Source organism: Carica papaya, chromosome 2 (genome assembly GCF_054855325.1).
Source record: "Carica papaya isolate Zhongbai chromosome 2, ASM5485532v1, whole genome shotgun sequence".
Lineage (NCBI taxonomy): Eukaryota > Viridiplantae > Streptophyta > Magnoliopsida > Brassicales > Caricaceae > Carica > Carica papaya.
In genome coordinates this window covers 4,925,516-4,938,807 of record NC_142310.1, presented here as the reverse complement: position 1 = coordinate 4,938,807, position 13,292 = coordinate 4,925,516, and the positions used below count along the sequence as shown (strand labels likewise).

Genomic DNA, 13,292 nt, shown 5'->3' with positions numbered 1-13,292 from the left:
TATAATATTGGTATGATGGCTCTTGCATTACAAAAAACTTTCTTAAAATGTGTAATACAAAATTTAAAAAAATTTTACTTCGTATGATCATACTAAATCAGATATTTTTATAATTTTTTTTTTAAAAAGAAAATAGCCCAATAATTTTTTTTTTAAAGAGATAATTCTAGTTTTTCTCGTGTAAAAATGTTTTAACTGCAAAATTTTGATAAAATCTAATGCATTAATACTAATATAATCACTCATAAGAAAAGCAATTGGGTATAGCATTAAATCACCAAAAAGTTTTCTTCTCACCCTCAAACCAACAGGAAAAGCGAAAAGCCAAGATTGCCAAGCGGAGAATAGCTCAAGTACAAAAAGGGAACACATTAACTCAGGCGAACAAAATCCAAAAAATAGGCGCCTAAGGTTATACAGTACTGCAAGATACTGCAAAAGGAACCCATGATAACTTACTCAACGGATTGCCTTTAAGAAATGGAAAAGAAACAGAATTATTTCCTTCATCCATGTCAATTAGAAAGAAAGCTGAATTCAGTTACAAAAAAGAAAAAATAAAAGAACATGAGATGAACTTGAAAGGAATCACCTACGAACTAAATGTCACGATGAATTTTATAGACAACTTGGATGAGTGAATACAAAATGTGATTTTGGTCCCTATCTATATACGAAAAAAGAACATAATTCTCACATCAGTAAATCACAAATTTAACCTCTAACATGCTAGTCTTACAATTCAAAATTCTCATCACTTCAGTTGCAAACAAATGCTGAAGGTACGGGTGAGAACTATAATCTAGGAGTAACATCTGCTAAAAGCATCTTCAGAGTCTCATAAGACATGAAACATATACCAACACCAGGCACCACTTTGTAGTATTCAGGCAGGATCCCCCTGTACAAACCCCGGAAACCTTCAGTCTGGATTACATGCCTAAATATGCCAAGAAGCCCTGTTGTGTAAACATGGGCTCGACCACCTGCCCCTTCCAATTGTTTCCGTCTCCTTATCAGATCCAGGGGAAATGTTGCTGCACATTTGACAGAAAAGAAATAATGAAAACAGCTGTGCATTATTGTTGTGTGAGGCAGTCCTCTTGTAATTGAATTTTTTTCCATGGATCACTAAGGCCAGGTCATTAATTTGTATTAAAATCCTACCTATTCCTTTACTTAATTACTAGAACAATCTCAACAAGTAAAATTTGAACATGACTTTTATTTTTAAATCAATTTCATTCTTTGTAGGCTGCATTTGGTTTGTTTCTGTCCTAATCCTTGTATTGGCCTTAAAAGAAATACTCTAGGAATTCAATGTAGGTGTTGGACAGCTAAAACACATCAATAATGTTCTAATCATTAAGATTTGTATGAACTTTGTATCAGGAAATAACTAAGAATTACACAGGAAATGAACCAAAATGCAATCAAATTCTTTAGCCATAGATTTCTAGTTCCTACTTGACTATCTAGTGCTATATATTTTGCGAACACTTTAATGATTATTCTTTTTAAAAGAAAGATAAGAATTAAACAAGACGGACTATTAAAGCAATGAATTTCTCTCACATCTTGACCATTGAGAATATTTATTAAAATAAGTAGCCAGAATGGGAATTATGAAAAAAGATCTTTCTAATTCACTCTGAAAAGTAGTCATTAGAAAAAGTTCTGCTTAGAGAAATCTAGTATCATATCATGTTACAAGCTGCCCACCAACCTATGCTCCCAATAATTCAGGTTTACAGTACAAACAGCATTTAGATAATATAGCTACCATGAAAAGTGACTTCTTACTAATAAGGAACTAGGCTTAGAAATAACTACATTGTAAACGAAAGCAAGTCCTTCAACAAAATAACATATGCTAAAAATAAACATGATATCAGAGAAAGATATGGTTGAAAAGCAGTAATCTCAAGCATATGATATGAATGCAAAATAATTCCTGCTCATAAAGAGTACTTGAAGTCATGAGCAGCTTCCATAATAATTCCTATAGCAAATATGTGCAATTATGAAGATGGGAGAACACTTACGAGCTCAAATCCTTAAATGCCAAGAAGTATGCATGCATGAGAAGGAGATTATTATTGTACAGAAAATTGAAAATAATATGCATTATGGATATGCATCAGGTTATGCATACATGGATATGCATCAGGTTATCTCAAAAAATGGATATGCATCAGGTTATGCTAAAGCTTACAGGTAACTTCATTTAATATGGTGACACTTCTACCTCGTCAGGGTAACTGCTTTTGTTTTAAAGGAAGTTGCCAGTTTGGCCTTCAAATGTATGCAGCTGTATCACCATGTTCTATTTTCATTTGTCAGTAAATGGAGAAGTAGAATTGGTTCTGATCAGCTATATATTATGCAAGTGAAAAATGGTTTTCCGACAAATGCAGCAGCAATGCTTGTCCATCTCCACTCCATTAAGCAAATGGAAAGGAGTCAAATTTAGATGCACACTTCAATGAGGACACCTCTCCCATTTGATAACTGAGAGAAAAATATTGGTTCACCTGAGAGTACTGCCACCCTTATGATGAAACCAACTGCAATGCTTCGAGAGACAAGTTACTGAAGCAATGTTGGACGATCATATTATATCAATGTATAAATATGAAGAAAGAGGAACCTTTTCTTTTCCAAAAAAATATTTTTGTGACTTCCTTACAAAAATTCTCAAATGCCACTAAAAAACAACTCCAGTCTGGGCCTTTGGCTCAAGGGGTTGTCTGATTAGGTACTTAATGCAGAGCCAGCACCACACCCTGCTTCTCTGCATCAAAACCATAGTAAACAGCTACATGGATTAACTTCTTATTGTTAAATAGTGATGTTTCCAATCAAATAAATGCAAGTACTCCAAGATTTTTAATTAAATATTGCTGATCAATATTCAATTAATTTATTAAACTAGAAAATTATCCATCAAGAGCCATTACTACTTCATGGAGGAGTCACAACATTATACCAGAAGGGGAAATCTTTTAAGGTAAATTCTGATTGCTCGTGGGACAATACACTGCAACGGTTTATTAGAGTTGGCCCCGACCGTGAAGAAAAGGCATTTGTTATTGTCATAAAGAAAAAGTACAACTAAAATTGACGAGAAAGTTCTGATGCATTAAGTATTAAGACTACTCACCTGTTGATGATGCAATGCCTGAAAGACTGCCACAAGCCAGACTGACCATTATAGTAGAATCCTGAGGCCTGATGTCAAAATTACAGCATGAGAAATTAGAACCTTTGTGATTTTAAGACGGAATGTTGATACTATAAATTTTAAGAATCATAATGTAGGGGTGATCACCTCTGTGATTTCCAAAAAGATCTCAAGCTCTCATACACTGAAAAGCTAATCGCAATGCTGGGCCCAACACCCTGAATTAACATCAGAACTTTAGTCACACATCAAAATGTGAAGCACAAAGGATAACTATCCGGATAACTAATTAACAAGCATACTAAAAGTGTTGCTCCAAGTCCCTTATAAAGACCCAAAACACCCTCCTCTCTGATGATAGTTTGTAAAGCATGTCCAATACCACGATAGTACATGACATTTGTCTGCAAAATATGAAATTAAATGCATTAATTGTTTTTTTTTTAAGAAAGAGAACAGCAAAATTCACAAATAGAACTACCAGCTATTCAGCTCCAACAAGAATTTCATAATTATATACTTTTTGAAGCTCCCAGAAGTCAAAGAGAATCAAGCTACTAAGAATCAAATAAATGCCTATAACATAGTCACAGCCTTTGGGTGAGAAGGAATGGATCAAGCGCTACTACATAAAATGCTGAAAAACTCACTTCTGAAAGTTAGCTCAAAATTTGTCATATATCCACGGTAAATAGTACAAATATCAGCCAAGAGCAGTTATTATTGCAATACTTGCATGCTAATCACAAATACTGCTACCTCTGAACAAAACGCTTCTTATTAATATTGAAAATTAGACAAAAGAACAGCCCTCTGTATATACTTGAAGTCAGAAGTAGGTCAATATTCAACAAAAATGAAAAAAGATCAAGCTGCAAAGAAAAAAATAATATTATATCTCTGGAACAAGACATTTGCTAAGTTTCAAACAAAAAGCTGGGCCAACTAATGCACATGAGAGTAAAAAAAAGGTGAAAGTGATGAAATGTAAGAGTACAGATACCAACCATGTGACCAAAGAATATGTTGATCATACCTGAGCTGCAAGGCGTGTCCTTACAAGATCCAATGGATATGTAGCAGATGCAGCTGTTATTCCAGCCAACCCACCAGCTACAAAATGTACGCCCAGGTCTGCACTCATATTTTCCCTATGAATATCCAGTCCCAGGATCATATGTAGGAACTAAAACATGTAAAATGAAACTCATCAAGACAAGAATGATAAAGATGTAAGCCAGTCAACTGCTTAAATTTTTAGAAGTATTATTCAAAAAGATCTCATTAAACTTTACATACCTTTTTGTAGCATTCATATGAATAGAAGTTGACAGATGAATATGGTAGCCGGTGAGCAATTGTAACCAGATTTCCTTTCCAGAAAGCCCTAAATCCTTCTTCCCTTATGACACGTGAAGCCTCATGCCATATGCTGGCCTTTCTCAAAATTGCAGTATTAGAATGCATACCTTGCACCTACAGAGATTAGATGTGATTAGCATGGTGGTTCAGTCTGTATCCTTTCAAGGTTTTACTAAGCAGCAAATTGTAGCGAAGACTTTCTATTCAATCAAAAGAAACCCCCCCTCCCCCCCCTACCAAAAACAAATATGCTGAAAAACCAGAGAACAACCAGTGAACTCCTGTAGATAAGATTTCCATAAGACTTCTATAATGCAGCAAGCAGTGGAGAGAACAACCAGTGAGCTACTCTAGCTATGATTTCGATAAGACTTGTATACTGCAGCACAGAAGCACCAAATATATTGCACGAACAGAATGAGATATAAGCTAGCTCTTTAAAATGATAACTTCTAACAAAATTTTATGGTCACTAATCTGCCATTTCAGCAACTATTTTCCTACTTGCACTTATGTTTCCAAAACTTCTGTACAGTATAACAAGCTTAGCAAGGGACACTGCGAGTACCACCAATACTGTCACTTCAGACCTAAAAGATTCTCAGCAAGATACTCACTACTCTCCTTAAATCATCCACCCCTACTTTGCCTATAAAACTGAAAGGGTACAACCTCAATTCACTCTTTCTAATCCATGAAAGTTCAAGAGAAGCAAACTTTCTGATATAAAAAATCAATTCCAATGACCAAGACATGGACATTTCCAATAATCCATCTTTACTCCTTCCAAACTCCATATAGAAAACTCCCTGTATTACCAATTTCCTTCGATATCATCTCTCTAAGTGCTTGCCAATCACTTGAGACTAAATATCAAAATATGTGGCTCAATACCATGCTACACTTCTCCCTTTTCTTCGTTTTTATCCATGTACACAAAGATCAAGGTCCGAAAGTTCATTGATTTTCACGAATTTCTACCCACATTCCTCATATTCCTCTACTGTAGGCGGCCCTAATAACCTACCAGGTAAACGTTAAAAACACAAGTATCCTGTCAAAACAAAGGCTTACACAAAACACCATGCTCAACTGCAACTCAAAATCCAGTCATTCCAAAACACCCATGTCTCACACTATACCAACAAATAAATCCCCAAAAAACCTGATCTTTTTTCCTCCAGCAAAATTTCACTCGTGATATCACCAACAATGACCTGAAACATCCGCTGTCTACAGTACAATTACCCAATCAAGCGAATCAAACCCCGCTATCAAACACAAAACACGGTTAGAATCAAACCTGAAAAAGTATTGTAAGACGAGCCAAAGGAGCCGTGCAGGTCTTGCTTAGAGCACCGGCAACCCCTCCTGCCAAAAGCTGGGGTACTGTCCCGATCTGCCCTTGTTGCTGCTGCGCCAACTTACGCGCTGCGTTATCCACAGAGACTCCTCCATGGCCGGAGTTCAGTCCCCTCTGTCCTCCTTCTACCACGACACCCATTCTTGCTTCTGTTTGCATCTCAAACAATCTTCTTCTCCTCTCTGTGTGTCTCTGTCTTAAGTTTTGTCCTTTTTGCTTTCTTTTTCTACAAATGTGCAAGCGTATGGTTGCACAAAATTTCCCAAAGCCCAAGAATTTCCTCTTCTTCTTCTCCTTCGTCTTTGTTGTCTAATTCTGTTCCTTTCGGTTCAGAGAATTTACCCTTACGTCTGCCTTCATTTATGGCCTCTCTTGCTTTTAACTCCAACGACGATAGTGAAAGTGAATTTTTGTCAAGCAAGGAGCAAACCGACGTCGTTTCGAATTTAGTTTCCATGTGCCAAGGGAAAAGTTTCCCGAAAGGAAAATTCTGCTATTATTATTTATAATTTAGGGTTTGCCCTAACATCCGTTTTTGTCATCATCGAAACAGACCGTCAGGTTACCCCGTTCTGTATTCTCTGCGGCTGGGTGTAGCGTTGACCAAAAAATGTCTGCAGCTGACTTGCTTCCTGTGAGGGCCACCGTTCGATCGTGGCTTCTGGGTTCTGATCCTACTATATGATGATGGTCGTTTGTGTTGTTATCGTGCGGCAGGAAGTGGAGGATTTTGGCAGCAGATAGAATTTAGTTGTGAAATATACGGTCCGGCTGGATTCGCCCCACGTGGCTGAATTATGGAAGTAACCGTTTCTTACTGTTGTATTTTTTATATATAAAATAATGACGCAATTAACATTTTCCTTACCTACTCTCAAATTTTTTGAAGGATCCAAAGTCTTATAATTTTTATTTTATTTTATTATTAATTAATTATACGTTAATGCTACTTTAATATCACTAATAAGTTGTTACCGAATCAATGATATCAAATAATAATAAAAGTTGGAAATAAGTATAACTGGAATGTAAAAGCACCTATTTATACTTCTCCAATTATTTATTTTTGAATTTTAAAAATTATATTTTATTATGTATAATTTGATTTTAGTACAGTTTAATTTTTATATTTTTGGTAATAATTAAATAATTAAACTAAACCATATAATTAAAAGATAATATATTAATATCACTTGATCATAAGATAAGCATCCAGACGACTCATGCAATATCTGTCACTGAGTTATTGCAGAATTTAATTCATTTTTAGTGGTTAAACCATTACCTGCTAACTTTTCACACTATGCACTAACAATATTATTGTACTTTATGTAAATGGAATATGACTTCAATAAAAGTATCGAATCCGTATAGCATAAGTTTCTCTTATAAAACATTGCGAAATTGTAAAATCATCCTCTAAGCTCAAACACATTTGATTACATAAACTTTAAAAGAGTTTAGTAGCTTATTAATTGTATGATCAAATTTGGAAATTACTTTTTGATACTGTTCTTGCCCAGTGCTGTTATGACTACCTTAGGATTTCTCTCATCCCACACACTTAATTACTATGATAAGATTTAGAGCAGTACTATGATCACATCCCATAAAGATAACAGTATAATACTACATCACCATACATTTTTTCTCACACTCAACATACAAACCCTCAAAAACACATTCCAACTATAGACAAAAAGAATCCAAGAATTTGGGTGAAATAAGATAATACACTGCTGCAAACGTCATGATAGGAACCCATTATATCTTCTGTTCAATAAATTAACAAAAAAAGATAAAAAAAAAATAAAAACAGAATTCCTCCCTTCATTGGTGATGATCTGAAAGAATAGGTGATATGAGCTCAAAAATTTATCACCAACGAACTAAATATCGTGGTGAATTTTATAAACAACTTTGTCGAGTGAGTACAAAATGTTGACTCAGTTACCTATCTATACATGGAAAAAAGCATAATTCTTGTATCACCAATCACAAATTTAATTGCCATGAGAAAGTTATGGACCTCTAATTTGCTAATCTTACAACTTAAATATCTCATCCGTCCAGTTGCAAGTAAATTCTAAAGGTGCTCGTGAGAACTATAATCTAGGCGTAACATCTGCTAGTAGCGTCTTCAAGGTCTCATAGGCCATGAAGCATATACCCACACCAGGCACCACTTTGTAGTATTCAGGCAAAATCCCCCTATACAAACCTCGGAAACCTTCAGTCTGGATTATGTGCCTAAATATGCCAAGGAGACCTGTTGTGTAAACACGTGCTCGGCCACCTGCCCCTTCCAATTGTTTCCGTCTCCGTACCAGATCCAGAGGAAATGTTGCTGCACATTACACAGAGAAGACAATCAAAACATCTGTTATTATTAATTTGTAGGGCTCTTCTTGTAATTGAAATCTATTCCCCAATCCTATCACATTACTTTACTTAGTTAATACAATATTCCTAATATGTATAATTTCCAGGTTTGAATTGATTTTATTTTTACATTTATGCTGCATTTAATTCATTTCCTATTCGATTGCTAATTTTAATTCTCATCTCAATCTTAAAATCACCTATAGAAGGTAACTTCCTGTGATTTAACTTATCCCACCCCCATTAATTTTTTCTATGATGCAAATTCAAACCCTAACTTGACCATCAAGGAATGCAATATAAGGTTGAAATAATATCCACACAAAAAATTATGTTCTAGTTATGCATGTTAAGATGAAAACCACAACTAGGAATTAACTAATAATTCAATGAGAAATAAACTGAATCTATAATAATGCATGTAGCAAATAATATGCAAACCTTAGAGCCTAGAGACAAGTTCATTTGAGATCTACTCAGTCAGGAGCAACTGCTATTCTTTAAATAATATGCAAACCTTAGAGCCTAGAGACAAGTTCATTTGAGATCTACTCAGTCAGGAGCAACTGCTATTCTTTAAATAATATGCAAACCTTAGAGCCTAGAGACAAGTTCATTTGAGATCTACTCAGTCAGGAGCAACTGCTATTCTTTAATGAAGTTGCAAGTTTGAACTTCAAACCGCATGCAATTCTATCACCATGTTTTGTCTTCATTTCTTAGCTCATGTCAATTTCAGTAAATGAAGAACTATTGGTTCCGATCAGCTATATATTATGCAAGTTGAGAAATGGTTTCCGACAAATGCAACAGTAATGCTTGTACATCTCCACTCCATTAAGCAAATGGAAAGGAGTCAAACCTAGAAGAGTACTTCAATGAGGACATTTCTCACATTTAAGAGCTGAGAGAAAAATATTGGTTCACCTGAGAGTACTGCCACCCTATGAAAAAACCAACTGCAAATGTTGGAGAGACAAGTTACTGAAGCAATGCCAGATGACCACATTAAGTAATTATAAATGAATCTATATATATGGGGAAAACGAAGGTGCATTTTCTTTTTCCAAAAAATATTTTTGTGACTTCCTAAAATTCTCAAATGCCGCATAAAAAACAACTCTAGTCTGGGCCTTTCGCTCAAGGGGTTGTCTGGCTAGGTACTCAATGCAGAGCCAGCACCACATCTTACTTCTCTGCATCAAAATGATAGTAAAAAGCTACATGGATTAACTTCTTATTGTTTAACAGTGCTGTTTCTAATCAAACAAATTCAAGGGCTCAAATTAAAAGACTTTTAACTAAATGTTGCCGATCAGTAATACTCCAGCAAGAACCATTACTATTTCATGGAGAAGTCATAAAAGTGTACTGATTATTAAGAGGAAACACTTAACAGTTTAATGGAGTTGGCCCCAAAGTGAACCAAAGACACTCTTCATTTAAAAAAGGAAAAAGAATAACAAAAGTTAATGAGAAGGTTCTGATACAGCAAGTTTTAAGACTACTCACCTGTTGATGATGCAATGCCTGAAAGACTCCCACAAGCCAGGCTGACCATTACAGTAGAATCATGAGGCCTGGTGTCAAAATTAAAACACTACAAATTAGGATCCTAGTGATTTTAAGATGGCATATTGACACTGTATTTTGCAGAATTCTAATCCGGTAATAATCACCTATGTGATTGCCAAGAAGATCTCAACGTCTCATATACTGAGAAGCTAATTGCAATGTTGGGCCCAACACCCTGCATTAATGTCAAAAAACTGCAGTCAGCCACACATCAAAATGGGAAGCCCAAAACATAACTAAGTAGGTGACAAATTTAGAAGCTTACCAAGAGTGTTGCTCCAAGTCCTTTATAAAGGCCCAAAACACCCTCTTCTCTGATGATAGTTTGTAAAGCATGCCCAATACCCCGATAGTACATTACATTTGTCTGCAACATATGAAATTAAATGTGTTAAAAAAGGGTTAAATTCACAAAAAATACTACCAGGTTGGTGTCTCCACCAGAAAGTTCTTGGGAGCTTTAGAAAATCAAGCTAAAAGGAACAAAAGTGAAGCCTACAACACAGTCAAAGCCTTTAAGAAGGAAGGCACAAGTACATCAAGTCCTGAAAGACTGGCTTCCAAAAGTTATCTGAATTTGCAATAGGTTTATGGTAAAAAGTATGTAAATATCAGCCAAGAGCACTGAAAACTGCAGTAGCTAATGTTGCAATGCATTCACGCTAATCACAGGCATTACTACTTCTGAATAAAACAGGCTTCATCAACACTGAAAATTAGATAAAAGAAAGGCACTCTGCACATATTTAACCTCAGAAGCATGCCAACATTTAACAAAAATAGAACAAAGATGTACCTACAAAGAAAAAAACAAGATAATACCTCTGGGACAAGACATTAACCAAGTTCAAAAACAAATTATGTCTATTAATGCACATGAGACAAAGTAGTGAAAATGATTAAATAATAGAAGACAGAGACACCAACTATGTCAACAAAGAACACTTTCACCATACCTGAGCTGCAAGGCGTGTCCTTACAAGATCCAATGGATATGTAGCAGATGCAGCTGTTATTCCAGCCAAACCACCAGCTACAAAATGTACGCCAAGGTTTGCACTCATATTTTCCCGATGACTATCCATTCCGGGAATCATGTATAGGAACTGAAACATGTAAAACAAAACTTGTTAAGGCAAGAGTGATAAAAAGATAGAAGCCAGTCAGCTTCTTTAAGTTCTAGAAAGGTATCATTCACACAGATCTCATCATACTTCACACACCTTTTTGTAGCGTTCATAAGAATAAAAGTTGACAGATGAATATGGTAGACGGTGAGCAATAGTAACCAGATTTCCTTTCCAAAAAGCCCTAAATCCTTCTTCCTTTATGATACGTGAAGCTTCATGCCATATGCATGCCTTTCTCAAAATTGCAGTATCAGAATGCATACCTTGCACCTACAGAGATAAGATGACCTCAGTATCGTGGATGGAGATTTAGACTGTATACCATTTAACATTGTATTAGGAAGCAATTTGAAAATCAAGACTTTTAAGACACTCCAACAACCTTTTCCCCTCACTCCCCTAAAAAACATGCTGGATAAGAAGAGGATAATAAGTGAAATATACTTGATGAGACTTATTTGATAGCAGCAAGCAGTGGTCCACATATATTGCACTAATAGAATGAAATATAACCTAGCTCATTAAGATGATGACTTCTGCCAAAATTTTATGAACACTAATCTGCCACATTGACAGCATTTTTCCTATTTGATGTCTTCATGTTTCTATCATTTCTACACAATCTACTCCAAAAAATAAAAGAGAACGGTACAAGTCCTCATCCGTTATAGTTTTGGATTTCTTAACACCAAGCTTAACTAGGAAATTGCTGAGTAACCCCAATATTGTTACTCCAGACCTAAAAGTTTCCCAGCAAGATAATCACTACTAGCATTGAATGAAGTCATCTATACTCTTATCTTACAAAATTAAGATCCAAGGGCCAGCTCCCACCTCAATTAACTCCTTTCCAATCCTTGAAAGTCCAAAAAGGGCAAACTTCTGATATTAAAAATCACTTCTAAGCACTCCCAGACGTCAATGTTCTCTGATGATCCATCTTAACTCCTATCTCCATATAGAATCCCTGTGATTAGCAATTTACTTCAATATCATATCTCCATAGTGCTTGCCAATCACCTGTGATTAAATTGTAAACTAATTCGCTCAATACCATGCTTCACTTCTCCCTTTTCTTTATTGTCACCCAAACACACAGATGAAGGCCAGTAAATTCGTTGATTTTCACAAATTTCTACCCACATTCCATCATATTCCTCTACTGTAGGTGGCCTTAATTACGTACCAGGCAAACGTTAAAAAACGTTAGCATCCTGGTTAAGCAAATACTAACACAAAACACCATGCTAAAGTGCAACTCAAAATCCAATTCATCCCAAAACATGAGCAATACCTATATAACACAATCACAGTAAATAAATCCATAAAGCAAAATATCCCCTCAGATATCACCTCCAATAACTCGAAACATCTGCTATCAACCAAAAATTTATCTAATGAAGCAAATCAAACCCTACTACCATGAACAAAATACTGTAAGAATCAAACCTGGAAAAGTATTGTAAGACGTGCCAAAGGAGCCGTGCAGGTTTTGCTTAGAGCACCGGCGATCCCTCCTGCCAAAAGCTGGGATACTGTCCCGATCTGCCCTTGTTGCTGCTGTGCCAACTTACGCGCTGCGTTATCCACAGAGACTCCTCCATGGCCAGAGCTCAGTCCCCTCTGCCCTCCCTCTACTACCACCCCTACTCTTGCTTGTGTATGCATCTCAAGAAATCCTCTTCTTCCTCTCTGTCTCGCTGTCTCTCAAGCTTTGACTTTTCTGCTTTATTTTTCTCCGAATGTCCGGGCAATGGTTGCATACAGAGTCCCAACGCCCAGGGACTTCCTCTCCTCCTTAGTCGTCGCCGTCTTCTTCTTGTTGTTGTTGTCTTCCCCTGGGTTTCAGAGCTTACCTTTCACGCTTCCTTCATTCGCCTCCTTAGAAGAGAGCGAGAGTCGGGTTTTGTAAAGTAAGGAGTAAGCGACGTCGTTTTTACGTTGGTTTCCGTACGAAAAAGGAGAAGTAAATATTTTTATTATTATTTTTTTTCTCCTTTAGGGTTTTCCGTTTGCGTCATTATCGCGACCGACTGTCCTCTCACCGACTTATATAATTTTCTGTGGCTGGGTGTAGGGTAAATAAGTAAAGTCAATCCTGATTTTGTTTCTTAGTGGAGCCCACCGCGAATTAAAGGTTTTCTGATATAGTCCATAGTGTTGTTAACATGTGGCGGGGAGTAGAGGATTATTTACTGAATCGCCAGTAGACAGCATCTGGTTGTGTTCAGTTTGGAATATACTTCTCAAGTTGAAACCGGCTAATGCGAGATGGCAACGTGTTTAACGTTTCTGA

The 13,292-nt window shown here is 36.2% G+C and overlaps 2 protein-coding genes across 5 annotated transcripts; both read right to left on the bottom strand.

Annotated features, from left to right (window-relative positions):
• Positions 1-593: 593 nt before the first annotated feature.
• LOC110819274 (uncharacterized) lies at positions 594-6,338 on the bottom strand. 3 transcript variants are annotated; one of them, XR_015816840.1, is made up of 8 exons: positions 5,850-6,335; positions 4,484-4,660; positions 4,221-4,370; positions 3,487-3,588; positions 3,332-3,402; positions 3,164-3,231; positions 2,690-2,794; positions 898-1,037 (listed from the first exon to the last, which is right to left on the bottom strand). XR_015816840.1 is itself a non-coding variant. In XM_022048404.2 (7 exons), the coding sequence occupies exons 1-7, from the start codon at positions 6,066-6,068 to the stop codon at positions 796-798; spliced, it is 1,029 nt and encodes a 342-aa protein (XP_021904096.2). In that variant the 5' UTR covers positions 6,069-6,338; the 3' UTR covers positions 594-795. The 3 variants fall into 3 exon arrangements, 2 of the variants coding, with proteins under 2 accessions (XP_021904096.2, XP_088068995.1); XM_022048404.2 differs by lacking the exon at positions 2,690-2,794 and having other exon boundaries at positions 594-1,037; positions 5,850-6,338; XM_088212869.1 differs by lacking the exon at positions 898-1,037 and having other exon boundaries at positions 1,097-2,794; positions 5,850-6,334.
• A 1,433-nt stretch (positions 6,339-7,771) lies between these two features.
• On the bottom strand, positions 7,772-12,904 carry LOC110819273 (uncharacterized). 2 transcript variants are annotated; one of them, XM_022048403.2, is made up of 8 exons: positions 12,446-12,904; positions 11,090-11,266; positions 10,823-10,972; positions 10,132-10,233; positions 9,971-10,041; positions 9,804-9,871; positions 9,154-9,250; positions 8,118-8,256 (listed from the first exon to the last, which is right to left on the bottom strand). In XM_022048403.2, exons 1-7 carry the CDS (start codon positions 12,662-12,664, stop codon positions 9,189-9,191), a joined length of 849 nt encoding a protein of 282 aa, XP_021904095.1. In that variant the 5' UTR covers positions 12,665-12,904; the 3' UTR covers positions 8,118-8,256; positions 9,154-9,188. The 2 variants fall into 2 exon arrangements, with proteins under 2 accessions (XP_021904094.1, XP_021904095.1); XM_022048402.2 differs by lacking the exon at positions 9,154-9,250 and having other exon boundaries at positions 7,772-8,256; positions 12,446-12,902.
• Between the last annotated feature and the right edge of the window lie 388 nt (positions 12,905-13,292).